The following is a 25,995-nucleotide window of genomic DNA, read 5'->3' as shown; positions in this document are numbered from 1 at the left end:
ACATTGGATCGGTCCGCAGGAACTGTTGTGTCATCATTCGTTCCGTCCCTTTGTGATGAGGTTTCTTTGTTAGTTGTTCAACAGTGGCATGCGGGAAACAAACAAGTTGGGGGCGTATTTCATCAAGTCAATGACAGAGACAGAGCAACAGCTGGCTTCGTTGCTTGCCATAACTCGCGCTTAATCAGGAGAGGGATGTGGCCACGGGATCTCAAAGAAATATAATAGATAGCATGGAGCTGGTCTTAATGATCGTGGTGATCACGAACCTTGGCTTCGATGTCGCCTCGACGATTTGAGTCAAAGTGCCTGTGTTCACTTGGATGGAAATCCTTCTCTACTGGAATCTATCCCGCATGCTACATCTGTCATCTACGTGTCTCCCTCGGGTTTCCTCACACAAACTGGGCTTTCCGCCATGTTTTCGCTCAACCGTTCATTTGGCCATGATTCCCCATGACCACATCATCACTATCACTGTCCAATGCTCTAAGCAAAGTAACTCTTCCATAACACACCCTCCAGATCCTCCAGTTGCTCGCTTGTAAAGTACTGTAACCTAAGTGTTAGCATATCTTCCTCATCGTAGCCTAAACATCAAAATCAGAAAAACTCACCTTCTGATCAACCGTCCAACTATCCTGCCTCGTCTTCTTGAATTCCGCCAAAATCCCCTTAGTCGCCTTACCCACCACACCCGGATCACTCGCCGCGTGTGTCGCCAAGTACGCCAATACCTCGGGCATCCACTTAGGGGGCGGCGTCGCATAGGGGAACGCCTCGATGAGGGCGCCTAAGCCCAGCACGGCCGCATGTCGTCTGATAATCTGCTTCTGCACGTCCACGGGCGTATCGGTGCCAGGCAACTTGCGCTTGGGCATCGGGTTCATCTCCAATTGCAGCTGGAAGCGGGCCTTGAGCTGCTCGATAATGGGATTACGGATTCTTTCCGGCGAGCATCTAATCATGCCAGCAAGCGTAGCGCTGGCCCCGTCGCGGACTTCGAGTTGCACGTCGGACAACATGTCGCCGACGGCGTCAAAGAGCATTTGTCGCTGGGCTGGTTGGGTTAGGAAGAGACGGCGGAAGTAGATGACTTGCATGTTGACCAGAGCGCGTAGGCGCTGATGCCATGATGCCGCTGTCTTACCAACCCGGATCAGAGCGGCAATGAATGCGTCATCCTCGCCGGACCGGAAGGGGATGTTGGGCATGTGCCGGTAAACGTGGTATGCGAGCCGCATAAGTTCAGGGTCTTCCTTGACGTCCATCATGTGCAACAGCTGGTCAATAAACGGCTCGGGGAAGAAGGGCACAAGTTGGATGCATTCCTGCGAGGCCAGCATACTATCCAGCCACACAAGTACCGTCTTGGACCCGGACGTATAGCTGGAGGGAGTTTGCTGTCCGGGAGTACGCTCATGACGCCACTTCTCGATACGATCAAAGACCTCACGGATCGTAGCCGTAAAGTCTTCAGTTGCCTCGTAAGGCCGAATTCCAATCGAGGAGGCACTCTTGTTTTGCTCGAGCAGAGACCAGACATTGGGGAAGGACTCGTGGTATCTGGTCCGATAAATCGTCGCAATGACTCTGCCAATAGATTCTCGAACAGACTTGTAGGGATGGTCGATATGGGCCAGGAAGTCTTCAAGAATGGGCTTGTCACGGCGGAAATGCCAGCCAGCATCGTTGATGATAAACTCGAGCAGTTGGATCTTGGCGGACTCCTTGAAGGCTGCATTGGAGTTCATATCAAGGCGAAAGTTCGCCAGAGGGTCGATGAGCTCCTTCGAACGTCTAGGGTCCTTGGAATCAACCGTGAGATGGAGACACGTCATCCAGTACTGCAGATTATCCGGCGTCAACTCGTCTGCGATCACCTTGAGCATCAAGGGTGCCGCAAAAGCCCAGACCTTGTCGCGGAACTCGCGAGGATCATCGCTACTCCCCGACAGCATGGCTCCGACGATTTCTGCCGTAGCACGATGCTGATGCTTGTCACCGCCATCTCCGTAGATCTCCTTTGTCAATTCAACAATGTCGTCAAACGTGGCGGCTGTCTGACCATAGTTCATGAGGTCAAAGACTTGCATGAGAAGTACGACATTAGACATTCTGAATCTGTCTGCGCCGGCATCTCTGGGTTCCTGCTTGAGGTACTCGAAGCATTGCTTGAACCAGTCGCGGGTCAAAAGCTTTCCGATTTGCTGACGAGCAGCTGTCTCGACCTCGTCGTATCCTAGGAATGGCTCCGGGTTCGCGGATGAGGCTATGAACTTTTTGCCCCACACCAACCAACCAGGATAGTCGCTATCGACAAAGTATTGGATTTCATCAGTGTTCTCGAACTGGGCAAGGAACTTTTGAGTCCACTCAGGATCGTCCTCAGGAACGGGAACCTCAAACTTATTGTCTCCGACAGCTTGCTCTAGCAAGTACTTCTCATAGCTGTGCTGGTAGACTGCCCTCATGTCAATGGAGGTACATAGCCCACTGAATGCAGCCAGATAAGTCGAGCGAAGACCGGGATGAGGATCATTCGTGCCAGTAACGACCAATTCGATGAACTCGGGAGGCGCTAGTGTCTCAAAACGAAGAGACATGTTGAGTGCAAACATAGCACACCTCGTGGCGACCTTCCAGTGCGAAGCCTTGGCCTTGTTGATCAATTCCAACCCTAATGCAGCCTTCTTCTCCTCCACCTTAGCGCGGCGTTCTTTAATGAACTCATGACGCCGTTGGATGGACGCTGAGAAGTCTTGCGGGGGTCGAATGGTGTCAGCGATCGACCGATCAAAGAGGATCATACGCTCAAACGGCTTGCCGAAGTCAATGAGCGGGTAGAGAGCCGTGGCGCCAAGATTCTGAATAGACGTCTTGTCTACACTGGCGGTTTCGATGTAGAGCCTCATAAGCTCGGGAGCGAACCGCCAGTCTTTCATACACGTCTTGAGCAGAGTAGTAAAGAACAAGGTATACATAGCGCCCTTGATACGGTCATGATCCATATCATCCAGTGCCTTACGCAAAGCCTTGAGGATGACTGGAATAACTAAAGGTCTTCCACCAATGATGACCTTTAGGGAGGAGTCTTGAGCACTTTGTGCGACCCGACGAACATCCGCGTATGATGACGTGCAAGACTCGGCAAGATCCAAGAGCAGGCGCCGGTCCAGCTCACTGCTGGTGCGATACGCCGAGTTGTATTTGACACGCTGGAGCTGGTACGCATCCGCACGCTTGATCAACAGTGGCCGAGGATAAACCTTTCGCAGACCCGAAATCTTGAAGGGGGAAATATCTGCCTTGTACAAGCGAGTCAAACGCTCCAAGGGATGAGCAGAACGTTCAATTCCGACGTCAGTAATCCACGTCCTGTATGCGCTATACAGGGCCGTGAAGCACGCAACGTCATCCTGCTGGTTTGCGTTCAAGAAGGAATGGGTTTGCGATAGTGTCCTACCCACCTCCTCGCGAAGATCGTGCACGCGATGATAGAGAGGATCATCCGTGGTCAATACGTATCCAGCGGGATACCGGAATGTGCGCTTGAGTTCATCATCGTCGGCGATCTCAGCCAGCGGGTCATTGTCCTCTTCCATGATTGTGTCACCGGCGGCATCGGTATCCTGGTTACCGCTGGAGCCAGTTGCTTCTCCTGACGCACGGACAGGGTCGAAAAGGGTTGAGACGCCCGAGATCAAAAGACGAAGTGCTGTCAAGCTCCGCGACAACTCATCTGACCACTCTTTGTTCTTTCCCTTTCTGCTAACCGGAGGATCGTCACTCATGAGCTGCATGAGTCTCTCCGTGGCACCACGAGCCTCGCTCTCAAACAGCTCCACAGCAAAAGCAACTTCGGCGGGAGACGGCCGGTGCCACTTGATGGTGAGTTCAGATGGCTCAGTCGTACGGCCCCAGTCGCTGACGTCGATGCCGCGAGCAATTACATCGGGCTCATACAGAGCATTATCGATTGGGTAGGTGTGGGTAAGGTTGAGCAGTAAATGATGGACGTAATTGGAGATGTGAATGGTGGGAAGACCACGGCATTTTTCTTGCATGTACTTGGCGATTCCGAAAAGCTCGTCCTTGTATTTGAGAACCTCACTGCCGACGTGGACCACGCACATGCTGAGCATGCTCACATGCCAGACCAACGCTCTGTCCCTGGGAAGCACTTCGGTGCCACTGCTTCGATCTGAAGCAGCACCGTTGTAGTCGATCTCATTGCGAATGTTGACAATCAGCATGGGAATGAAGACCTTGAGCGTCTTTTCCGGGTTGACCTTGCACAAGGCATTGCAAATCCACGCCATGGCATCCCGAGCTTGATGCACTACATGAGTCGACACAAAGTTTGCCAGCTTCTCCAACGCCGAGTCAAAGAGCTGAGGAGACAGCGATGCGAACAAAGGCGTGAGTGCAGCAGGGAGCGTGTTGATCACGTTGTCCTCTGGGGAGCCTGTTCGTAGATGGCTCGCGTCTGGAAGGTTTTCTAGCAGGGCAAAAACCTTGCCTAGCAAAGCCATGACAAACTCTCCAAGACCAGCGGTGGAGGATCGAAGGATGTTTGCTTCGTCTTCGTCACTAAGTTCGTCGTTGTAGTTGATCTTGACATCTTGCCCCTCGCGCTCCATTCTCTCCATTTCCCCCTGAACCCAGTTCATGGCAAGGCTCGTGTCATGAATGTCGTTATTCTCATCGACAAGCGGGACAAAAGGGATGCTGTATGCCACACTTTGGATGAAGTTCAACGTGTACTGTGTTTTATTGAGATCGTTGGCATCAATACCGGGAAGGGCTAAAGCCAGTAGAGCAGTGATATGGCAGCGGTACCCCTTTTGCTTCGACATGATGTTGGCAATCATTTGAAGACTGCAGAGACTTGAAGTCGTTCGGTGCACTTCTACAAGCCCTTGCAAACTCGGGTAGAATCGCTGCAGGGCACCGGGAAGCATCAGGTCTGGCTCGAGGTATGCGAGTCCTTGCAGGGCAGTGTAGTAGTAGTTGACGACCTTTGAGCTCTTGGAGAAGAGGCCCATGAAGGTGACCTCTCTGAGGGAGAGCACAAATCGCTTCTTCAGGTCGTCGTTTATCCGACGGTCTGCGGGGATATCGAGCTCACCGCTCTGCTCACGATTCCAGCGTGAAACAAAAATATCGGTCAAGAAGAAAGTCAATTGGGCGAGAAACATAGACCACGCTCCTTGGTTCGAAGGATGGAAGAAGGTGTCTATTGACTCCATTAGACCCTCAAGGTTGGACATGACGGAACTTTCCTGGTCAAGGCAAAGCGGTGATATGGAGTGTACAATCCACCTAGCAACCATGTAGGGCACTGGATACTTTTTCTTGTCCTTTTCCAGATAGATCCCCAGCCCAGCAGAGTAGTCAAGCGAGGCATATGGGGAGTTGGCTTGTCCAACAGGGATCTCCGTCAGGCGTAAAATGGCTGTAAAGATGAGGTCGGATTGTTCACGAGTAAAGATACCGTGCTCAGTGAATGGGACATGTGTACAGCTTAGATAATCCCTGGCCATTCGGGAAAAGATGTCAATAAAGCCCACATCAAAGGCCTTGGACCGCGTCATAAGGGACCACAAGTGGAAGAAGGTGGGCACGAAGTCAGACGGCTGTGACTGAGGCTCAGTTGGGGGTGCTGGGCCGGTTGGAAGCAATGTATTGATAGCGCCGGCAACGATGTAGGCATTGGACATGTCGGAGGTGCTGAAGTATGGCAGCAGCTCGTCCAGTATCGCACGGCGCTCCTTGGGATCGAAGTAGACGCTCCCGTGAAGACAAAGCTTCATAATGTGCTTTTGAGCACGCTTTCTGCTACCTTGATGAGGGGCCGTTTCTGAAGGGAAAACCAAGCCCTTGAGCTCTTTCCAGAGTGGTCGCCAGTCCAGCGTCAGGTCTTGGCCTGGCTTCAGGTAATGTCGCTTGCGCGTCAAGGTAACTACCATTCTCGCGAACCTATCGGCCGTGTTGGGATCAAGCCCGGGGGCAAGCGCCAAATGGAAGTAGAGATGCGCGAGACGGGCCCGAAGTTCCCTCGACATTTCAAACTTGAGGTTTAGCCATCCCTGAAGCTCGCGAGTCCAGTGTACAGCGCCCGGGGAAAAATCTTCGGCCATTATAGAGACGTAGAGGTTCTTAAGGATGCCGTTCAAAGCGGCATCCCGGTGCGACTCCTCCTCGACTTCGAAGGGAAGCAGGCGGAAGTAGCTGAAGGTTCGGGGGCGGTAGCGCTTCTGGTCATCTTGGTCTGAGCCGTTGGAACATGGCAGTCCGGGCGATGTGGCGCGGGAGATGGTGTCGGCAGAGGCTAACAAACCGCCGAGGAACGCAGAATGCGCTCCTTCGGCGGCGAAGTGGCCAGCGGCGCCGGGATGCGCCTCTAAAGACTCGTCCATGGTTTGATAGTAGGTCGGCTAAGCCAAGGAGCTCCCTGTAGGCTAGGTCGTCGAAGCGAGTGGGGGAAGAGCTTCGAAGGCGTGGTCACACGAAACGGTTGGGGTTGAGGAGTTGCCGTGTTTCACAAACTAGTGAAATCGCGACCGGGTCCCAGACACAAGGCTGCGACGCGGCTGTCGCGAGGTTGTTGTATCGTGGGAGTTTGTTGTGGGAGAATCGCAGACAGGAAATCGATTCGGGGCCAGCTTGGTTCAGTTATGGCGATATGAGGGTAGCTGGTCGGAAAGTCTGCGACATTGACACGGAGGAAAAGGCGTGGTACGAATCGACGGGTTTTAAGTAGTGGTAGCGGTTCGAGACAAATGGATTGCGACAGCCTTCGACTGCCTATTACGACCTCCTTCGGTGTTTTAAGACAAGCTCGGAGGATCTGGAGAACAGGAAGTCGGGGTTAGCTTACGGGTTCCCCGCGTATCAATGGCCGAACAACGGGTTGCGAGGCTGAACGTGTAGACTGGCTGTCAAAAGGAGGGTAATGGTATGGCAATGGGAGTTGTGATGGTGATGATGGCAATCATGTCTAGCAAGATGAATTCCCAAGTTTCAATATGCAGCACGCTTTGACAAGGGGGGGGGGGGGGGGGGGGGGGGGGGGGCAAGCAGGTCAAGGACGTCTTTCCAAGATCGGGACATACGTGACGTGAACATCTCTTGTGTATTGTTGATGGGTGCTGGAACAGGGGGGTCTCCAAACGAAACGAGTTCTTCAAGGCTGGATGGATGGATGGATGGTTGAAACTTGAAGTTGTGGTGGCATGGGGACGACAATGGGGCCGGGGGGGGATTGGAGGGGATGGATGGATGATGGACCATTGAACTTACAACAGAAACCTGTCCATCCAGCAAAAACAAGCTAATCGCCACCGGCAGATCCAGTCTCGCGCAAAAAGAACGTAATATGCTGGATACCTAAGAGTGAAGAGAAAAAGGAAACTCCAAAAATAACAGACGGATATGGATGCGGCGAGCGATCTGTACAGTAACGTGTCAGGGGACACGGATTTAGGCAGGGCTGATGATGCACAATGTTGGTTTGGATGCTTGCTCCCAAAGCTCCTCCTCAGCTGTGCAGTGATGCCGGAATGGGAGATGGGGGGGGGGGTGAACAATGGCGGCGGCGGGCAGGGAGCTTGGGCCCCGGCCTGGCTGATGGAAGCCAAGTGGTCCGGGTTGCATTGGGGCGGGCAGGCGAGAGGGGCTCTTTTCTTATCTTATCGGCAATGCTATGGTTACCTCTACAACCTCAACCTCCACAACCTGAAATCATTGGTGGAGCCGAGCAGTACGTACCGGCCAGGCATTGAAGAGCTTACATACCTCACCATGCTGGATATGCAGGGGACAATGACAATGACAATGACATGCTCCATTTCCACTTTGCCATCTCCGGGGCCTCCATTCTTTTTTTTTTTTTTTTGCTGTTCTTCCAATTTTTGAGAGCAAACACCATGATGCTGTCGCTTATGTCTTTTTCTCCTGACGAATAAACATGGGTCTCTGTGCTGTCATATGCCGGCCTTCCAATCTCGTGGCGTACCACTTACGAAATAATGGATGCCTGAATAATCCACAACTGGTTGTTCAATATCACCATCAACTCTTTGTCCGTGCAACATGCCGTGCCGGCATATCGATTCCATCTTCACAAACACGGGGCAGTCATTATAAGGATATCACCAACTCGCACGAGTAAATATGGACCCACACAACAAATCCCGTTCGCCGTTACCCAATGCCGTATAACACTCTTCTTCATGCTTTGGGCGTTCATCTGTTACTACATGTACTGGGCTTCACCACTTCCGTCACACGCAAACCGACATCACTCCTCCTCAGAAGGCTCAGACTCTTGCGTCCTTCCCTCCTCCCTTTTGGTCTTTGCACTCTTGGCCTTTGGTGCCCCCTTTTTTGGTTCGTTCTTGCTGCCCGCCTCGTTCTCGTAATCTCCTCCTTGTGCCTCGTACTCTTTGGCAAGCTTCATACCCTTCCATGCCGACCATTGGCCGACGCCGCCGCCCGACTTGTTGGGTTCTTGTTTGATCTCTACTCACGAGACTGTTAGCATGCCGTGCCAATCTACAACAAAGGGTATTTGGGTTGTTTGCGTTGTACCTTCTTTGAGCTGCTCGCGAAGCTCAGGATCAGTGGGTTTGCCTTTGCTGCTTGGCATCTTGGTGGAGGAATACTTGTGATTGAATCGCGATTGATGTCTGGATTAGGGATGTTCTGTGGATTTTGCATCTACTACGTACGGCACGGACTGGTTATATATATATATATGAGCAACGTGTCTCATGTAATGCATCTATGACATGGCTGGCTTGATGGTTACCGATTGCGGAAGTTCTCTGCTTGACTGCGCATCAACTGCAAACGAAAAGAAGGGTCAGGGTTGTCGCATGTCGATTACATCACCGGTCGAGTTGAGACTTACAGTACAAAGACAGAAAGAGGAAGAAAGGGATGTCTCAGAACCCCCGAGGCCAATCTCATCAACTCTGGATTGAAACAACAAGGAGACAGCCGTCCCATGTTTCATTCTCAAGAGATGCATGCTGAACCAGATCACCGGCAGCAGCAACCCATGCTCACTCCCGCTTGTGCATTTGACACATGGCTGACAACCTAGGTACCTTGTTCACTTCGGAGTGCGGGGGAGGAACACCTACAGCACAAAGATCTCGATCCTTCCCTGGGATGATATGCTTAAATTGCGCGACTAAGAATGCCTTTTTATGGTATCGAGGCAGGGACTTTTGCAATCTGGTCGACAGAAGGCCAATCAATGTGTGCACTGGGTTTCCTCTCCGAAACCCTCATTGGCCTGGCCATCACTAACATTGATGACCTGGACACTCGTCAAAACTGGCAGTATCACATGATGAACTGAGAAAGTAAGAGATAAACTTGAGTAAAAATAGCCCTAATGGACTATCATCCATTTCGTCTGGGGTTTCCGCAAACCCATATCTCAAAATCCGTCGTCTTTCCATAGAGATATGTTACTATGGACAAAGGTGAGCGTTCTCGCGCCCAACCGCTAGCGCTACGTCATCCCCGAATCAACCCTTCGCCAGCGCCTATCGGCCCCTGTTCCGGACCATACAACCCTTACCTCAATTGAACCCCCGGATGAAGGCAACGAAGCGCCAGCCAACCATCTTTCTTGGACCACCTACACTTCAAACCCTGATTTTGATAGGTGACTTTCTTTGGACACAGCCATCTCAGTGAAGCGAAAGGACGAACATACAGAAATCAATACATAGGCGATGGGGAGACAACATGGCGGATTCAACGAGCCTGATTCTCCTCTGTTTCTCGTCTTCAGCCGGTTGAAGCGCTGATGTCCATCTCCGACGACGAGAGCGGGAACTGTGACAATCACCGATCGAAATGGGTCTTCATCCCATTACCAGCCTACCATCAACCCTCTTCACCATCTTCACAACCCTAACCATCAATCATGTCCTCCCAGTCCAAGCAACACCCCAACAGCAATCCTCAAAGGCCAGCATCTTCCACGTCCGCCACGTCGACAACCTCAATCTAAATCCCCCCCTACCCAAACCCACACCTCCCGCCGAGCTCCTCCCCCTCCAACATGCCAAAGAACCCATCACCATCTCAACCATAACCATAACCATCACCGCAACCACAACCCCTTCAAACACCCCAGCTTCTTCCTCCGCCCCTTCCTTCCTGAACCCTGCCCTCTTCACCTCCGCCCTCCTCAACTCCACCAACTTTTATCGTGCTCAACACAACGCCTCTGCAGTCATCTACAACGACACGCTCTCTTCTTTTGCTTCCCACTACCTCGACAAACTTGGCCTCCTTTCTTCTTCTTCTTCTTCTTCTTCTTCTTCTTCCTCCTCCGCCAAATCGAAATCGAAATCCAGTTCCACCACCACCAAATGCGAACTAACCCACTCCCAAGGTCCCTACGGCGAGAACCTCGCTTTGGGGTGTTCCGACGTCCAGTCCTGCGTGGAGATGTGGGGCAACGAGCGAGCCAAGTACGATTTTGGAAGCCAGGCAAAGTTTGGGGAAGATACGGGTCATTTTACCCAGTTGGTGTGGAAGGATACGACTGATGTAGGGTGCGCGGCGAGGTGGTGCCAGGGGTGGAATGCGGGAAGGGGAGGATGGTATTTGGTCTGTGAGTATTGGCCGAGGGGAAATGTGGTGGGGGAGTTTGGGAGTATGGTGCAGAGGAGGGTTACGGGGAATGGGGGTGGAAGTAGAGTGAGGGCTGAGTGGAGGGTGATGGTGGTAGGGGTTATGGTGGGAGGGTGGCTGGTTTTTGGATGAGGAGAGGGGGTGCAGATCTGTTGGGATCGTCCGTCACAATGAGGATGGGTACCATGGTTTCTATCTTTACCTCTATGAACTTGGGGGATAAGATGGGGGGGAAGTCTAGCGGTTGAGTGAGTAAGGGATATCTTCGCAGCCGCTTGAAACTACCGCAGCACAGCGAAGCATCGGTATCGATAACGACACGAGTTGGATACCGCCTACTTTGTCGCCAACGATGTCTCGGTTTCCGCTCACGGCATATTCATCCCCGTCGGAATCCGCGATCCACGTCTTACAAACAACCTCAAACATATGCCCATATGGATCAACCACATAAGCCGCGAACTAATCCCCCTCACCCCCGGCAGACCACTGTCCATCCTGCCACTCTGCACCGCCACGGCATGGAACTCCACCACCGCCAGCCTCGTCGGCGCTTTCAACGCCAGATGAAACCCCGGCCCATGGAGGCTGCGTTGCCCATTCGCCGGGCATGGCGAAGTTGTTTAGCTCGTTGTGTTTATCCGGGGCTGTAGCCGAGTGTGCGGATGTGGTTCTTCTTCTTTTGGGATGTGGCAGGATCGCATTCGCTGTCGAAAAACGAGATGGAGGCCTGTGGGCTGGAGGACGGCGTTGCAAAAGGATTTGCAAGTGTTGTAGGACGTGTCGCCGAAAAATATCTGAAAAGGAGAGGGGGAGGGTTCTGGTAGCCTTGGTGACTGACTGCGGGGGTGTGAGCGTGAAGATGGGTATCCTAGTGAACAATGGTCCTGCTGAAAGAAGATGATGCTGAAAGAGATAGTTGCTCTGGTGGTGCTGTATTCTTTGATCTGTAATGTCAGACCACGCCCTGGCGATACGTCGACAGTTTTTTCTTCTTTGGCTTGGTGGATAGGTTTGGATGATGTATGAGTAAATCCACAGCTGAAGCCTTGCACCGTACGATGGGGAAAATAGATTCAAGAATAGGTATGAACATAAAACTTCAAAGCAACCGAAGGCTGATTCGGGATGACCGATGTTTGCCTTATCATATCTTTGTAATCAACTAACTCCCTCACTCTTAACTTGTTGGTCAATTGCTTGTCCGGTTCGAGCAGCCTCGAAGGGTATAGCTGTTCGGTTAAGCATACTGTTAGCGATCAGCATCGTCAGAGAGTCAATTAGAGCAGAAAGAACATACTGGTAAAATGGTCCTTGTTCACTCTAGGTTTTGTCATCTGTAACGCCTTTGATTTATGCGTATTTTAAGCATAGTTCATCCCATCCATCAGCCTCCAGATCTAGGCTTCAGGTTACCAATCCCATCTTTTGTGGTCCGCTGGTGTGTAAAAATAGCACTTCTTGTTCTCCAAGCTGATCAAACCGCGAGTCATCTGTTCGACCACGCTGCAGCGTACGTTTCTTGGTGAAGTGCCCAAAAGAAAGAAAAGAAAAACCTCAAGCTTCGGAGAAAAATAAAAGGGCAGCTAACCGCTTGTCATGCCCTCATTAGTTCTCCCTCGGTGATGTATAGATCCTCTGCATTTCCGGAGGTGACCATGTTGATCACCCCTCCTGTCCCTCGGTTTCAAGTCAACCGATCGTCGAGGGATCAAGGCCCAGTAATGTGATCAACAAAATCATAGACCAAATGCGTCTGCACCCGACATCCTGACCCAGGCTCAATAGCGCTTCGAAACCCTGGTTTCCATTGCTCCCTCGCCACGTTTTCTACCTCACGGCAGTCCGCATCGTAGTAATAATCAGGTCTGGTCGTCTGCACCTTTCGGACAATGGAAAAAGCCTCTCGACAGGGCATGGTGGATTCACCGGGTTGAGGAGCCGGCAGAACCAAGTCGTCATCGTCTTCGATATGGTCATCCAGACAACTAATGAGTTCGCCGATCTTGTCCTGGAAGTTTGAGTGTGAGTCCACTGAGGACTGTGAATTCGAGGTCGAGGACGGGTGGTAGTAGCTACTACTTCTGCTGTTGAAGTCAAAGACCGAGGTCCGGCCTGGCGACTCGGTCGAAGAGCTGGCGGAGATGGTGGTGGCGGAGGGCGAATGAAAGTCGGTTGCCTGGCCTCTCTGGGATGCGGTAGGCATGGAGAGTAAAGCGGCAATGGGGGACATGTCTCTGGGAGAGGCTATGGGTGTGGGTTCGTAGCTTGGTAGGGAGGCTAGATTTCGAGCACAGTCTAGTTCGTGGGGGTGATAGGTGCGGTGGCGCGTTGGTACTGCACTTTCGCTGGACGAAATGCTGGCTAGGATGTCCAGACCATTTACGGGGGGCTGTCGGTGGTGATGATGTTGCTGTTGAAGTTGCCGTGGCGGTTGATGTGGCTCGAACTGGTGTGACCGGGGCTGAGAGTAATGGTAGCCATCATGTCCACTTTGGCTTATGTAGAGGAGCTGCTCTGCAGGTGACTCATCCCGGGATTCCGGAGTGTAGACTGAAGGAGAGGACGCTTCACGGAGTCTCTGGTTCTCGGCCTCAAGTTCTCGGATATGCTTGAGAGCTGCATCGAGCCTTTCGCGGGTGTCAGCTAGAGAGCTTTCGAGCTCGGCAATTTTACCCTTCACTCTTGCCCGATGACGCCGCTGGTTCTCTCTTTGCCGAGCAGCTTCTGCTTCTGGCAGTTTGGAAGAGAATTTGTGGACCTTGAAGGACTCGTTGGAAGCCATTGCTGTTGGCATCTTGGGCGATGGAGTGTATGGTTTCCACAAGCTCGAACAAAGGAGAGGCAATATCCGGGCGTGAGCGTGAGTGAGATTGGATGGATGGGTGGGATGTCTTGTTTCCGGGTTCTGCAGCCAAACACCGAGGTGCGTGGTTTGAGCGTTGGGATGTGCTTGGTTGCAGAAGTGGATTGAGAGGAAGAGGCGGAATCAGTCAGAGAAGGGAAGCACCGATGACAAACTGAAAATTTGCCAGTTTGAGGAACGAAAAACGAAGCTCATTGGTCAAAGTAGTTCTCATACAACGATCCCGGCTTTGGTGTTTGCGGTCCCGCTTCTGAGTGGTCGTCGTCCTTGAGAACGACTCGCTTGGGTGGCTCCACCCACTCCACATGAAAAGTCACTAAACCCAATTCGGGGACTACCACCACGACAATTCCCCGATTCACGACAAGACGAGACTGTCACGGCACAAGACCCTCAATGGCCACGGATATAGTTATGGAACAGGAGAGATGGGAGGACATGCTGGGAGATGGGTATAAAGGTAGGCCCTGACACTGTGGAAATGAAAGATCTCGAACATCTCCCAACATCAACTTCTTTTACTTTACTCAAACACAGGCGTCAACAACCATTCTTTGACACTCGTCTTTAACTCACCATCCACAACCACATCATCCTCCACCATGGATACCAGAAACACTTCCCAAATCTACGACGAGGTTGCCAAGCACTACAGTGCTGCCTCCCAGACCACCAGCGTCAAGTATGGCGAGACCGTCGCCAAGTCTTTTGGCTATACCGAGGAAGAGCTCGCCAACATCCCCGAAGGCGCCAACCTCGGTCTGAGCTGCGGTAACCCCCTGGCTATCACCAGTCTGCGCGAGGTAACGTTGATCCCTCTGTTCTATACACTTTTGTTTCATCGTATCTCTATTTTTTCCAAAAAAAAAAAAAAAAAGACTGACATGTCCTTCTACATACAACCAGGGCGAAACAGTAATCGACCTCGGCTCCGGCGCCGGCTTCGACGTCTTCCTCGCCGCCACCCGCGTCGGTCCCACCGGCCGCTCCATCGGCATCGACTTCAACGACGACATGCTTGCGCGCGCCAACTCCCTCAAAGCCTCGCGGGGTTTCCCGGACTCGCAAGTCTCCTTCATCAAAGGCTCCATCACCACCATCCCCCTCGAGTCCGGCACCGCCGACTGCATCATCTCCAACTGCGTCATCAACCTGGTTCCCGAGGCCGAGAAGCCTTTGGTGTTCAAGGAGATGCACCGCGTGCTCAAGTCCGGTGGTCGTGTGGCCGTCAGCGATATCCTCGCCAAGAAGCCGTTGCCGGAGAAATTGAGAAATGACATCGCCATGTACGTCGGCTGCATTGCGGGCGCGAGCGAGAAGCAGCAGTACGAGACTTGGCTGAAGGAGGCGGGCTTTGAGCAGGTGCTGATTCAGGATACCGGGGCGGATATCAATGTTTATTTGGACACGGATGAGAACGGCAACAGGGGCGGGTGCTGCGCTCCTCCTGGAACTGTGAAGGAGGAGGAGGAGGAGAAGTCCTCGTCGTGCTGTGCGCCCAAGAACACTGAGTGCGCCCCTGCTGCTGCTGCTTCTTCCTCGTGCTGCAAGCCGGCTGCTGAGACTACCTCCTCTTGCTGCAAACCCGTTGAGAAGAAGGAGTCGTCTTGCTGCAAGCCTGCCGCGAAGCCTGAGGTCGAGGCCGAGGAGAAGGATGATCTCAACGAGTGGGTGGGTTCTTACAAGATCTATGCCGTCAAGAACTAGATAGCAGAGCTCGGTTATCGCTATGGGTCTAGAGGTAGATCAGCTGTGTCTGTTAGTGTATCAGTAACTAGGTAGCCTCGCAAAGACATCAAGTGTCATGTGAAGTGGTTAAGCAACAGAACATGGAGAGTGAGATATAGGTTGCGTGATCCAAATCAGTATATCGCCGGGCACGTTGAAAAATGGTCGCGGGTTGTATACAAGTCACAGTTTAGTTATTTTCATCAATATAGTAGAAGGCTATAGTCTGGATTTGGTGCAAAAGAGCTGAAATCAAGTTGGCAAAACTGTATAGTCCGAATCTATGGTCATGATTAAGTTCAGACAACCGGCACATTAGATGGGGATACCCTCAGATTTCGCCATTCCATCTTCCATCATAACCCCCACTCCCGCCTCTGAACAGCTGAGACATCACAAACCACAACCATCTCGTACCCCGTGTAACAGTCTGAGAATCAATCGATAATAAGATTGTCATGGGACCTAGGTCTTCGCTGCCATGAAATGGAACTGTCAACGCGCCTTAGCATCACAAAACCTACAGCTTCTAACACCACTTTGCGCGCTTCTTTCCGCGGGACAAAAACTCCTTTTGGCAGCCCGACCCATCATCCTTGCGGTTATCCAACAAAGCCTCATCTCGTGATCTCTTCTTCCTGCCCGAAGTAGAGGAACCTTCTGCGAAGGAAGTCTTTGCTGAATCCTCCACATCCGCCGTCTTGAGGGCGGCTCTCTTGGCCGCAGCAGACTTCATCTGCTCTTTCAGGGTATACCCCCCCGAGGTCTTGGGCACTGGAGTAGAAGTAGAAGTTTCCCGGGGACTCATTTGACGTGCAGCCTCGGCCTCTTCTTCTTGCTCGAACTTTGCTAGTGCCTTCCTGACCACCGACTGAGGGCAAATAGGCGGTTTCGAAGTCCTGAGACTAGCCCGAGATGACGAGCTGGCAGAGTTTTTGGTAGCGGTCCGAGAACAAGAGCTGGCATTTGTGCGAGAGATGACTGAAGACTCGTTTAGATCTGTCTTGGGCGAAATAGAGGCGGAAGAGGAAGCTTTCGTTGAGGTTGACGAAGAAGAGTAGTAGCGCCTTACAGCTATCTCGGTGGGCGTTCCCACCTCAACGTTGGATTGAACCTCACGAAGAACTGGGGCAGTGACCTTCCCTCTTGCAGCATATAACGCCATTTGCTCTTTCAACGTCAGGGCCTTCTTGGCGACTGGTGGGCTTGTAGGAGAACCGACTGAGGAGGCGGAAGCAAGAGCGGAAGCTGTCGGCGAAGTAGAGTAGTTGCGGTTGACAGATCGCTTGTTGAGTGGCTCTGATCCAGTTCTGGAAGAAACCCGACGGATACCCGGGGCAACTACCACCTTTTGTTTGGCAGCATAAAGTGCCCGTTGCTCCTTCAATGTCAGGGCCTTCTTGTTGACTGGCGGTGAAATGGTAGAAGTCTTTGCGGCAAACTTCGAAGAGGGGCGCAAATTCTCCTTCATGACGACCTTGGGTCCATATCCGGCAGGGGCCGTTTTGGGTGACTTGGATGTGGGCTTGGTAGCACGCCTGTTGAGATGTTTCGAAGTGACTGAGGTAATAGGCACCTGCACTGTTCTGAAAGCTGGCTCGGCGTCCTCTTTGCCAGCTGCTTTTGCTTTCGCAGCATATAGTACCCGCTGCTCCTTCAGAGTAAGGGCTTTCTTGACTGACGGTGAAAGGGTGGAAGAGCGCTTGGAAGATGGCGCGGAAGAGGAGTGATGATTGTCCATGGTTGTAGTCTTGAAGCCCGATTGAGTGGAAGTGGGTGTGGGATTCCTGGTCATGGATCGATTGACGCGCCCCTTGTCGGGGTTCGAAAGGATAGTGTCGGGTTTTGAAGACGTCGCCCTGTTGGTTGATGAAGCAGCTCCGCCCAAAAAGTGCGGAAGGACTGGTTGCTGAAGCCTTAGATGATGGTCCAAGTCTTCTTCTAGAGGGGTTGTCGTGGCAGCTTTGTGAGAGAGTCCTGAGAAAGATTTGATGTCGGTCGTTGGGATAGCAGATTTGGCCCTGGAGGACAACGTGTAGGAGCTTTTTTCGGGCGCAGCCTTTTTTGCGGGAGTCTTGTTGATAGTTTTCGAGGTGTTGCTGGCTTTTTTATTATGGGAGATGTTGTCGAAATCGTCTAGGTCGTGCGGTTTGTCTTCATCGAAATGCGTCTTGTCGAAGACTTTTGAGCAGTTGTCCGTTTTTATTCGTGTAATTGGGGGAAGAAATTGAGTTCAGGGTCGCTGATGGAAATACTCGAATTTCTACCCTCAGGGATTGTGCACAGCTCTATTGTGTCCAGGTCTGTTGCGCTCAGGTTTATTGTGTCCTGCCAGTCAAAAGGAACCTACCTAGTGAATAAAATCTTGGTGAATAGGATCCTGGTGAATTGTGTCAAGGTTTCTTTCGTCTGATCTCTTTTCTCTTGGCCGGACGTGTGCTGATAGTAGCGCTCATATTGTTCTTTTTCTCGGAATTGCCGTCGGCAGTCGTCTCATCGTCTGAACCTTTACTCTTATCAGTCGCCTTGATGCCGGAGGAAGTTTCCATAGTGGATGCGGCAGCCTTGGTGATAGCTGGGGAACTGAACGCTTCCATCACCTACTCTTTCCCTTTTGCTATGGTGACTGTGATAATTTCGCCCAATATTTTCTGCCCAAAAAGCTTGTTCTGAGTGCTGTCGTGGTTGAATATCTTTCTTTTGCCAGCAGTCATAATGGCATTCTCCGTGGCGAATGCAACCATGTGTGGTAAGGGAGGCGCGATCTGAGCTTTCTCGACGGCCCTTGATGGGGAAATCGGCCTTAGGCATGGTAGCAGACGACTTAGGGATTGGAAAAAGCAGAGGATAGAAAGGTCTGGCATAACTCCAGATACTTCGCTGCTTCAAAAGACTTGTTCCACGAATTTTAAGCTTCAATACACTGTCCAGCATCAGCATGTTCTTCTTCACGATCAAAGGAATCAAGGGTGACATCCTCAATATCAGTGATAAGGCCGGCGTCATATCGCAGGAGGCAGGTATTTTCTTCATGTCGACGTGCGGCCGTTCATGCTGCACAGCATCATCTTCACTTTCACACACCAACATGAGGTTGTCATCTTGATCATCTTGCACAGCGTCCATGTCGTCAGCCCCGTTGCCAATCCCGAACTTGGCATCGGTGGGGTTCTCTCCATAGTAATCAATGTAGTTAACATTGTCGTCCTCATCCTGCGCTAAAAAAGAAGCCAGGCTCAACTCGCAGCCTTCGGCGTTCTCTGCCTTATCCATCTCCATGTCGACATCTTCCATGTATCCGTCGTTGTCGACGTCAACCATGTCGTCATGCTCTCCAGAGTCGGCATCGACACGGACCTTCCTCGGTCTTCCACGTGGGCGACGGGGCTCCGCAGGCTGCACAGGAGCACGAAGTTGAAAAGTCAGCGCAACATCAGGGTTGATTCTGTATCGGAATCGGCTGGTGGTTTTGGTCATCCAGAGCAGCCATTCCTGGGGCACGCCTTGAGATTTGGAAACAAGAAATAGTTAGCAGCTGTTCACTGGGCTCACGACATGTCTTTAAAGACGTAGACAAAGGACAGCTCGTTTACTTACTCAGTCTCATAGAGTCAGCAGGGAAGTTCTAGTTCTCCGCTGTAACCGCCTCTGTGACCTCATCATGGATAATGCTCAGGACCTCGGTGCGCTTGCGGTCGATCCAAGAGTAACCCTTGATCTGGAAGCGCCAGATTCCTGCGGCGGGAAGTCCGAAACCGTACATGTCCATGGCCAGGTAGACTCTGTCATCAGGTCTATAAGCTGGTGAAAGGCCGAATCGGTATCGTTCGACTTCGCGTTTGATGGCGTGGATATCCTTTGTGGTTGTCACTGCAGTGACTTCAAGTTTTATGTCGTTGTCGTAGTGGGCAAAGGGTCTGGGCAGAAGGATCGCTATGGGTGGAAAGGGACTGTCGACGAGAACTCGGTCAAGGAAGGGAATTGCAAGGTCGGCATCGGGAGGAATGTTGTTCGGTTGGGGTCGAGTCGACATGGTGAAAAGAGGCAGTTGATCTCAGCCGTTAGTGGTGAATTTCAAGTGACAATATTTGTCGGAGACCGACGGTGTAAGAGGGAAAAATTGTGGTCGGGTTGACAAAGGGATACGTCCGTTAAATATGTGCAGTTTGTGACATTATGGCGACAGGTGAACACGACCTTGGAAGCCATGGTTGGTAAACAGAGGCTCAAATTTACATATGGACAGGTGAAGGCATCCATAGTCCTATCATATGAAACCTTGGAGCCAAGATGCCAGGTGAATAGAGGTTGAAATTCCAGGTTCTAGCTCAGGTCCTACTTCACTTCACCTAGACACCACGTGGCCGGGGATATAATTTGCCTTGGGATCCACGGTCACCTTTAGAAGGGTCCAGACGAGACATCCATTGGTTGCTATCGGTTACTTTAAGGTTCCTTTCGCGGCTTTCCTTGTTCAAGGGCTTGTTTTTCAGGATCGAAGGGCAGCCACCAGACTTTGTCAGTGGAGTTGATCGCTAGGTAGATAGACCATCCATTAGGATCTTCTGATTATGAAAAGAGTATTTTCAGTACTGGGCTTGGCCCATGAATAATTACAATTTCTGGAAGGCGACGATGGAGAGAAACAAACAGGGACATACACAGAGATTGTCGCCAGGGGCAAGTATGGAAACATACAAATACTTAATATAGGTCGTCAAGGGAGAGGAAAGTGCTCTGGGAACGACAGCGAGCCTCGAGAGATTATTGGACAATGTACCCCAATGAACAGAGAGCAGCGATCTGCTTATGTGGACCGCTAAAGGACCTCTCAACCCGTGATATCTTTCCGGCCAAGACCACTCTCTGGCACCTTCTGGATGCTGATTGCCGACATGATCGGGTTGATTAAGCAACTTTGGCCAGCGTGGGGTGTGGTCGTTCTTGTGTTCTTCAGAGAGCAACTGTTACCCTCAGCGATATCATGGCTCAAAGAAATGTTGAAACCTGAACAATGACCTCTTACTCCAACTGCTCTCTTTTCAGGTCTGTTGAATATGCTTTTTTACGGTAAATCACCTATCTAGCGTCACGATATTGTTTGTTGATGCTAAGATCCCACACCGTTTATCGAGATAGTTGCATTATTTTAGTGTAATGTTTGGAAATACAGTCCCACCTTCCTTTCCATTCAGAAAAGATGACAGGATTCATTTGGTTTGTAATCTGGGAAATCCACAATGCACGGGAACACGCGTTGCCCTGTTTCGGGCGGGAGCTCCTGCCGTGGAGAGCTCGAGCACTCACTGCGTCAACGTCCCGTCTTCCTGCAGGAAACACTCGGCCAGTTTTACTGTACCCCGCCCTCATCCATCTCGACTTGAGGCTCTTTCTCTTTCACGGTCGGTACGTAATGTTAGCCGTTCACAACGCGCCGGACCTTTACGCACTCTAGTTTACCCCTTGTTCCTTCTGATCTTGTCGTTTTTTTTTGTTTTTTTTTTTTCATCTCCTGCTCATCCTCGCGCGCGTGAATTTCAGACACTTGGGACATATGTGCCGTCTGGACTATGCGAATGGAGGCGCTGGAGAGGAATCAACACGATGAGCCAAGATTCCTCATCCTCGCAGGACCATATCGGCCCGCTCTCAGAGGTGCCTCTCATCACTGAATCATGTCCAACAACGACTAGTCAAGGATCGCCATCTTTGAAGAACAACAAAGAGCAAATTGGTAGCTCTAGCTCTGGTTGCGAAAACCCTCAAGCCACATCTGAAGCCCAAAATCACGACTCGATGCTCCAGGGATATGGTGGTCATGAGACTAAACTTGTCCCAGGGGAGAGCGACACTGAGAGACTGCAAGCATGTTTGAAGCACCCCGAAATATCTGATGATGCACAGCCTGCATCAGGGACACATTCAAAAGGGGTTGAGAACATAACTACCAAAACCACAGCAGCGTCTGGAAAACCCTTAGCAAAGCCATCCTTACTACAGTCCCAACCAGCTCCGCCGGCGTCTCCGCAACAAGACGACTTGATGTTCCATGGCATGCTAGAGGCAAGGAACACCGCCTTCTCGTCTACTAAGTCTGACGCCTCGGCTCCCTCTCGCAAATCGCTACCTGGGACTTCTACTCTTCAGGCTCAATTGGCGAAAACAAATAACGTTGGGCTTCCCAGGCCAATCCTCAACAACACCAAGAAGACGAGTTTGCCGCCAAATTTTTCCAACTCTCCCAAATTCCCTGATCGATTGTCATCCGCGGCGTCTGGGAAGGCACATCAGCAGAAGAAGCCATCAAAACCTTCATCATCATCATCATCGGGTACCATTGCCCCGAGCTACAAACAGGCATCTGGTTCGACCATTGCGAGCGTCTATTTCAAGGGTAACGGCTCTTATTATACGCCTTTCAACTCTGATTCCCCGGGCGTAAGCAAGCATCCCTCCAAACGTTCAATGGACGGTACAGCGAACACGGAATCTAAACTACGCCCGTCGTCTGAAAAGGGCCACCTGGAATTATCATCCCAACTGTCTCAGCCCGTCCCTGGAGTTTCTGCTCTCACTTCCATGGACCCCCGTCAGAAAAGTCAGCAAGCCCACTCTGAGATTTACGGATCTACCAGCTCTTTGAACCAGCTCCACAAGATATCGAAAGACCCCGATCCTTCGGAGAATACCCAAGAAACATTACGGGATGACCGAGCTTCAGAAGACTCGGAACTGTCTGACGTCGAGAGTATTGATCCTCGGTCCTTCAGCTCCAATACCACCGCCAGTACCCTGGGTCGACTTCCTGGGCTCGTTATCGTCGATAGTGACGACGGCGACGATGACAACGACGACGACGACGACGATCGGGTTCTTTACGATGCTGAGAAGAACGACATTAGCCGGGACGATGGTGTTTTTGCGGACCAACCTGACAACACTGTATCTGCTACGAATACATCTTGTCCTTATACTAAACATACCAAAGACTCGGCCCTTGATGATACTCCGTACAAAGTCTGCAAAGGTAATGCTTCTGTCAATGCCACTGAGGTTTCAGATGACGCCGGCTAACATGTGTAACAGATCAGTTCGGTAACATAACCAAGACAGAAGGTGCACTAATACCCATCGGCTATCAATTCTTTGATGGCGATTTTCCGTGGATATGTCCTGTCCGATCCTGCAGAACATTGCACCCATCCATCAAGGCCCTGGGGAACCATTTTAGCGTGCGTCGTTCCGTCTCCTGTACCTTCGCTGTTTCTTAGGTTACCAATCTACATTTAGAGACCTGCTGATGTGCTAACTTCCTGCCTCAACTCTCTAGCATGGACACAAAGGAGCTTGTTACAATGATAACCTGGATGGTACTTTGACATTCTTGGGTCAGTATACCAAAATGCTGAACAAGCAACCTCCGATCATTGTTAGCAAGAAAGCCATGAGTCTTGATGACTCGCCAATGCTCGAGCCGTCGCATACAGTAGCGAACCATTACAAGTTCATTTCCGGGCTTCCTGGAGACAAGTTGAATGAGCACACGCAGAGGCGTCAGTCACAGAGCAATCAGCTTGTATCTGGCCAGGCTATTGTTGCCGTTCGAGATTCTCTCCTCCCGAAACCTGAAAAGACCTTGACTATGGCCGACCCAGATCGTCCTTACAACATGTGGCCTAGTATGTTTTTCTTTTTCTCCACCTTACTATCATTATAGGCCGGCAAAGGGGCAGCGCCACTAACTCTAGGGCTGTCATAGATGCGACAGGGAAGCTTGAGCAACTCTATGGTGGCCTGCTTCCATCTGGATGGACTCCGTACTATGAGTATCCGAAGCGCCAGTGGCTATGTCCAATCCGGTCATGCCAGTGCTTGACGAAGAGCCGGTATCAATTTGGCCGCCACTTCTTGGTCAGTACACGTCCACTCACCTAGTCGTGGACGGCCTTTGCTAACAAGGCTTTCAGACCCATCGCGGCTGTCACATGAATGACAACCTTGATGGGACGTTTACCATACTCCGCAGCCCATCTCAAGCTCAGCTGGATGATAAGGATTATACCGACACACCCTCAGCTGTCGTCTCACGCGAGCCATGGGACATTGAACCTATCCAATCGCCAAAGATCAGAGTCAAAGATCCATCAGGTACCCAGCCTATTTGGTTCAGCCTCAGCTTGTATATGGAGTCAACCACAAAAGGGCATGCGAAAGCTGTCAAAAATACCACACCCTATTCTGTCCCAACAAAAAATAAAATTGTACAACCAGGACCGAGGGAGACCCCATTGAAACTGGTCACAGAGGTTCAGTCTGACGGGGAACTCATTATGGCCAGCAAGGATCGGAAATACACGTTTTGGTGGGGCAAGTCATCTTCGTGGTATATTCTGTCTCTGATTAGGAATTAACACGTTTTTCTTGTCGACAGATGCGGATCGGAACCTCAAGGAAACACGTGGTGCCTTGATCCCAGAAGGGTATGAGTTGGATAAGACTTGGCCTGGCCGACCATGGATCTGCCCTATTCGCTCTTGTCGAGTAGTTTGCAAGAACACTTGGAGTTTAGGATTACATTTTGTAAGCTGAATATGGCTCATGTCTTTTTCATTACTTTAAGCAAGGCGCTTACACTGAACCTTACCAGACGAAAATGCATTCATCGGTTAGCCTAAACGATAACAAGGACGGCACGTTCTCCATTGTAGGCACGCACCAATATGGAGCACCTCGTGTGGTATCAAAGCGCCTCGTCAGTCTTCATAAGGATCCAGTCGTCGAAGCATGCCTTCCCGTTCTTAAGAAGGTAGAGATCGAAGAGGAGGAAAGAAAAAGAAGTCAAATGGAGAGTTCCACGCACAAATCCACCACAAAAAAACCTGCCACGGACGCAGAAGAACTCTGGGAGTACTTATGCAGCATGGTCGACCGCGATCTCACGAGGCCGAGTCATCCGAGCTTCAACCATCTCATGGCCCTCCCTCGAATTCGAGATTTAAACATCATCGACAAAAAACTGGACCCAAAGCAACTGAAACATTCAGCGCTAGGAGTGGCTTTGGTTATTCAAGTAACAGGAGTGGAAAGGCTGGTAAAACAATGCACAGCATGCCGCCGCGGAGATGGTCCTTTCTACGAGTGTGTCAGCATATGCCCGGAACTTGCCCATGAGATAGCCGAGTCGAGTCCACAGTTGGTGACATCGCCCACCAATCGCTGGTGTTGTATGAACTGTGTACTCAATAAGTCGGCCACAACGTGCAGTCTCAAGGCTTCTATGCTGGAACGTTCGGAAGACGGCAGAGTTCAAGAAAACATAAAACAATGGATGATATCTCCACAACGACCTGCAGCCATGGTCAAGCGGAAGCATGTTTTTGTGGACGATGAGGCGGATAAGGATGTTGACCTCTATCGTCAAGATGCAACCAGCTTTAGCTATCGACGATCTGGGCGTCTAAGGTCACTAGCTGAAACCACGCCTTCCGAGTCACAGAAACGGCCGTTCGCTTCGACAGATATGGCGTCTGCGGCCTCTCAGGCCGTTTCAACTACACGGGAAGAGAACTCGAGCTCTCTGCGAGGCTCGAAACGAATTCGCGGCACGCAAAACGCTCCTCGCCAAGATCCTACACCGGGCGCGATCCAAGAATCCCTGGAAGTAGAGGATTGGGAAAGGGAAGCAAAAGCTATTCCCAGAGAAAACGGTCCTTCCGACAGTAAGTGCTTTGACCAACCATCCCGTCCTTCTCTTGGTTTTCATGCTCCTCCATTTCTTCTTTTCTCTTATGAAGTTACTAACCCCTTCTCGCCTCGAAGACCTCGCCCTCTCCTCCTCTTACAATTTACCCACCCACCAAAACTCCTCCACCTCCTCCATCCAAATCTGTGCCTCCTCATCTTTCTCTCTCCACGTCATAAAAATCCCCGCGGGAGGCTCTTATGAACTCCCAGCCACATCAGACGTGTCTCCGTCATCATCTTCCCGAAAACAACAACATCAAACTCGTATGTGCACTGTTATAGCTGGCAAGTTGCGAGTCAAGATAAAAACATTGGAGGATGACGCAGATGGTATGGAGTTCAATATTGGAGTGCATGGCTTGTTGAAGTTGGAAAAGGAGATAGAGTGTAAGTTTGAGAATTGGGGGTATAATGAGGCGGTTTTGCAGGTCGTTGGTGTTGGTGGAGAGTAGGTGAGTTTTTGCTTGGAAGAGTATTGGAAAGAGACGGCTGGTTGACGGTGTGTTTGGTTGAGTGTGGTTATGAAAGGTCAAGCACTTGCGTTGGGTACATGACATTTGATGGTCTTGAGTATATGAAGATTTGAACTGGGTGTATGAGTCGACATGTTGAAAAAGGTCATGATGCCCGGTTATAGCGACTGTGCTCAATACACCCATCAAGCGGATTCGCACGCTTTGTTTGGGATTAGCTTGGACGAGTTGACTAGGACAAATATAAAGGGTCAAGGAAATGAGCAACACCAAGCTAATTGGCGAGAACATGCATTATGAAACCAGTAGTACTGTGTCTTGTGTTGAGTATGAGCTAGAAGTAATCTTGTTAGTATACTGAGTGTCGAAATATGATTGAAATGCACGTAGATAGTGTATCACGGCGTTTTAAGTGGTATCTTCTGTCATTCTTGCAAAGTCCCGACTTTTGTCTTTTTTCCTTTCTTTCCTTTTTCTTTCTTTTTTTTTTATCCTTTTGCGTCAATGACATTAATCTTC

General features: G+C 51.0%; 8 protein-coding genes across 8 annotated transcripts; 3 read left to right on the top strand and 5 right to left on the bottom strand.

Moving 5' to 3' along the window:
* Nucleotides 1-204: 204 nt before the first annotated feature.
* Nucleotides 205-6,729, bottom strand: B0T23DRAFT_148381 (uncharacterized protein). Its single transcript, XM_062832485.1, has 2 exons — nucleotides 618-6,729; nucleotides 205-552 (listed from the first exon to the last, which is right to left on the bottom strand). Exons 1-2 carry the CDS (start codon nucleotides 6,420-6,422, stop codon nucleotides 490-492), a joined length of 5,868 nt encoding a protein of 1,955 aa, XP_062693184.1. The 5' UTR covers nucleotides 6,423-6,729; the 3' UTR covers nucleotides 205-489.
* A 1,345-nt stretch (nucleotides 6,730-8,074) lies between these two features.
* Nucleotides 8,075-8,854, bottom strand: B0T23DRAFT_148351 (uncharacterized protein). Its single transcript, XM_062832484.1, has 3 exons — nucleotides 8,816-8,854; nucleotides 8,596-8,743; nucleotides 8,075-8,526 (listed from the first exon to the last, which is right to left on the bottom strand). Exons 2-3 carry the CDS (start codon nucleotides 8,651-8,653, stop codon nucleotides 8,306-8,308), a joined length of 279 nt encoding a protein of 92 aa, XP_062693183.1. The 5' UTR covers nucleotides 8,654-8,743; nucleotides 8,816-8,854; the 3' UTR covers nucleotides 8,075-8,305.
* A 1,025-nt stretch (nucleotides 8,855-9,879) lies between these two features.
* On the top strand, nucleotides 9,880-11,119 carry B0T23DRAFT_315551 (PR-1-like protein; the record flags this gene model as incomplete). Its single annotated transcript, XM_062834865.1, has 2 exons — nucleotides 9,880-10,645; nucleotides 10,956-11,119. 2 exons carry the CDS (start codon nucleotides 9,880-9,882, stop codon nucleotides 11,117-11,119), a joined length of 930 nt encoding a protein of 309 aa, XP_062693182.1.
* Nucleotides 11,120-12,189: 1,070 nt separating this feature from the next.
* On the bottom strand, nucleotides 12,190-13,692 carry B0T23DRAFT_148340 (uncharacterized protein). The gene has a single exon (XM_062832483.1). The coding sequence runs from the start codon at nucleotides 13,460-13,462 to the stop codon at nucleotides 12,377-12,379; it is 1,086 nt and encodes a 361-aa protein (XP_062693181.1). The 5' UTR covers nucleotides 13,463-13,692; the 3' UTR covers nucleotides 12,190-12,376.
* Nucleotides 13,693-13,893: 201 nt separating this feature from the next.
* On the top strand, nucleotides 13,894-15,444 carry B0T23DRAFT_380327 (S-adenosyl-L-methionine-dependent methyltransferase). The gene is made up of 2 exons (XM_062837200.1): nucleotides 13,894-14,334; nucleotides 14,438-15,444. The coding sequence occupies exons 1-2, from the start codon at nucleotides 14,134-14,136 to the stop codon at nucleotides 15,236-15,238; spliced, it is 1,002 nt and encodes a 333-aa protein (XP_062693180.1). The 5' UTR covers nucleotides 13,894-14,133; the 3' UTR covers nucleotides 15,239-15,444.
* A 344-nt stretch (nucleotides 15,445-15,788) lies between these two features.
* B0T23DRAFT_404744 (uncharacterized protein) lies at nucleotides 15,789-17,000 on the bottom strand (the record flags this gene model as incomplete). Its single annotated transcript, XM_062838932.1, has 1 exon — nucleotides 15,789-17,000. One exon carries the CDS (start codon nucleotides 16,998-17,000, stop codon nucleotides 15,789-15,791), a length of 1,212 nt encoding a protein of 403 aa, XP_062693179.1.
* Nucleotides 17,001-18,268: 1,268 nt separating this feature from the next.
* Nucleotides 18,269-19,292, bottom strand: B0T23DRAFT_283949 (uncharacterized protein; the record flags this gene model as incomplete). Its single annotated transcript, XM_062834244.1, has 2 exons — nucleotides 18,269-18,655; nucleotides 18,903-19,292. Coding segments are annotated over 2 exons (777 nt in total), but the record flags the coding sequence as incomplete, so codon positions are not given.
* A 1,571-nt stretch (nucleotides 19,293-20,863) lies between these two features.
* B0T23DRAFT_404741 (uncharacterized protein) lies at nucleotides 20,864-25,455 on the top strand (the record flags this gene model as incomplete). Its single annotated transcript, XM_062838931.1, has 8 exons — nucleotides 20,864-22,286; nucleotides 22,346-22,491; nucleotides 22,590-22,938; nucleotides 22,977-23,170; nucleotides 23,227-23,565; nucleotides 23,711-23,839; nucleotides 23,907-24,978; nucleotides 25,079-25,455. The coding sequence occupies 8 exons, from the start codon at nucleotides 20,864-20,866 to the stop codon at nucleotides 25,453-25,455; spliced, it is 4,029 nt and encodes a 1,342-aa protein (XP_062693177.1).
* Between the last annotated feature and the right edge of the window lie 540 nt (nucleotides 25,456-25,995).

Source organism: Neurospora hispaniola (assembly GCF_033458365.1).
Source record: "Neurospora hispaniola strain FGSC 10403 chromosome Unknown B0T23scaffold_4, whole genome shotgun sequence".
Lineage (NCBI taxonomy): Eukaryota > Fungi > Ascomycota > Sordariomycetes > Sordariales > Sordariaceae > Neurospora > Neurospora hispaniola.
Note: the sequence above shows the minus strand (reverse complement) of the source record. Positions and strands in the feature narration are given on the sequence as shown.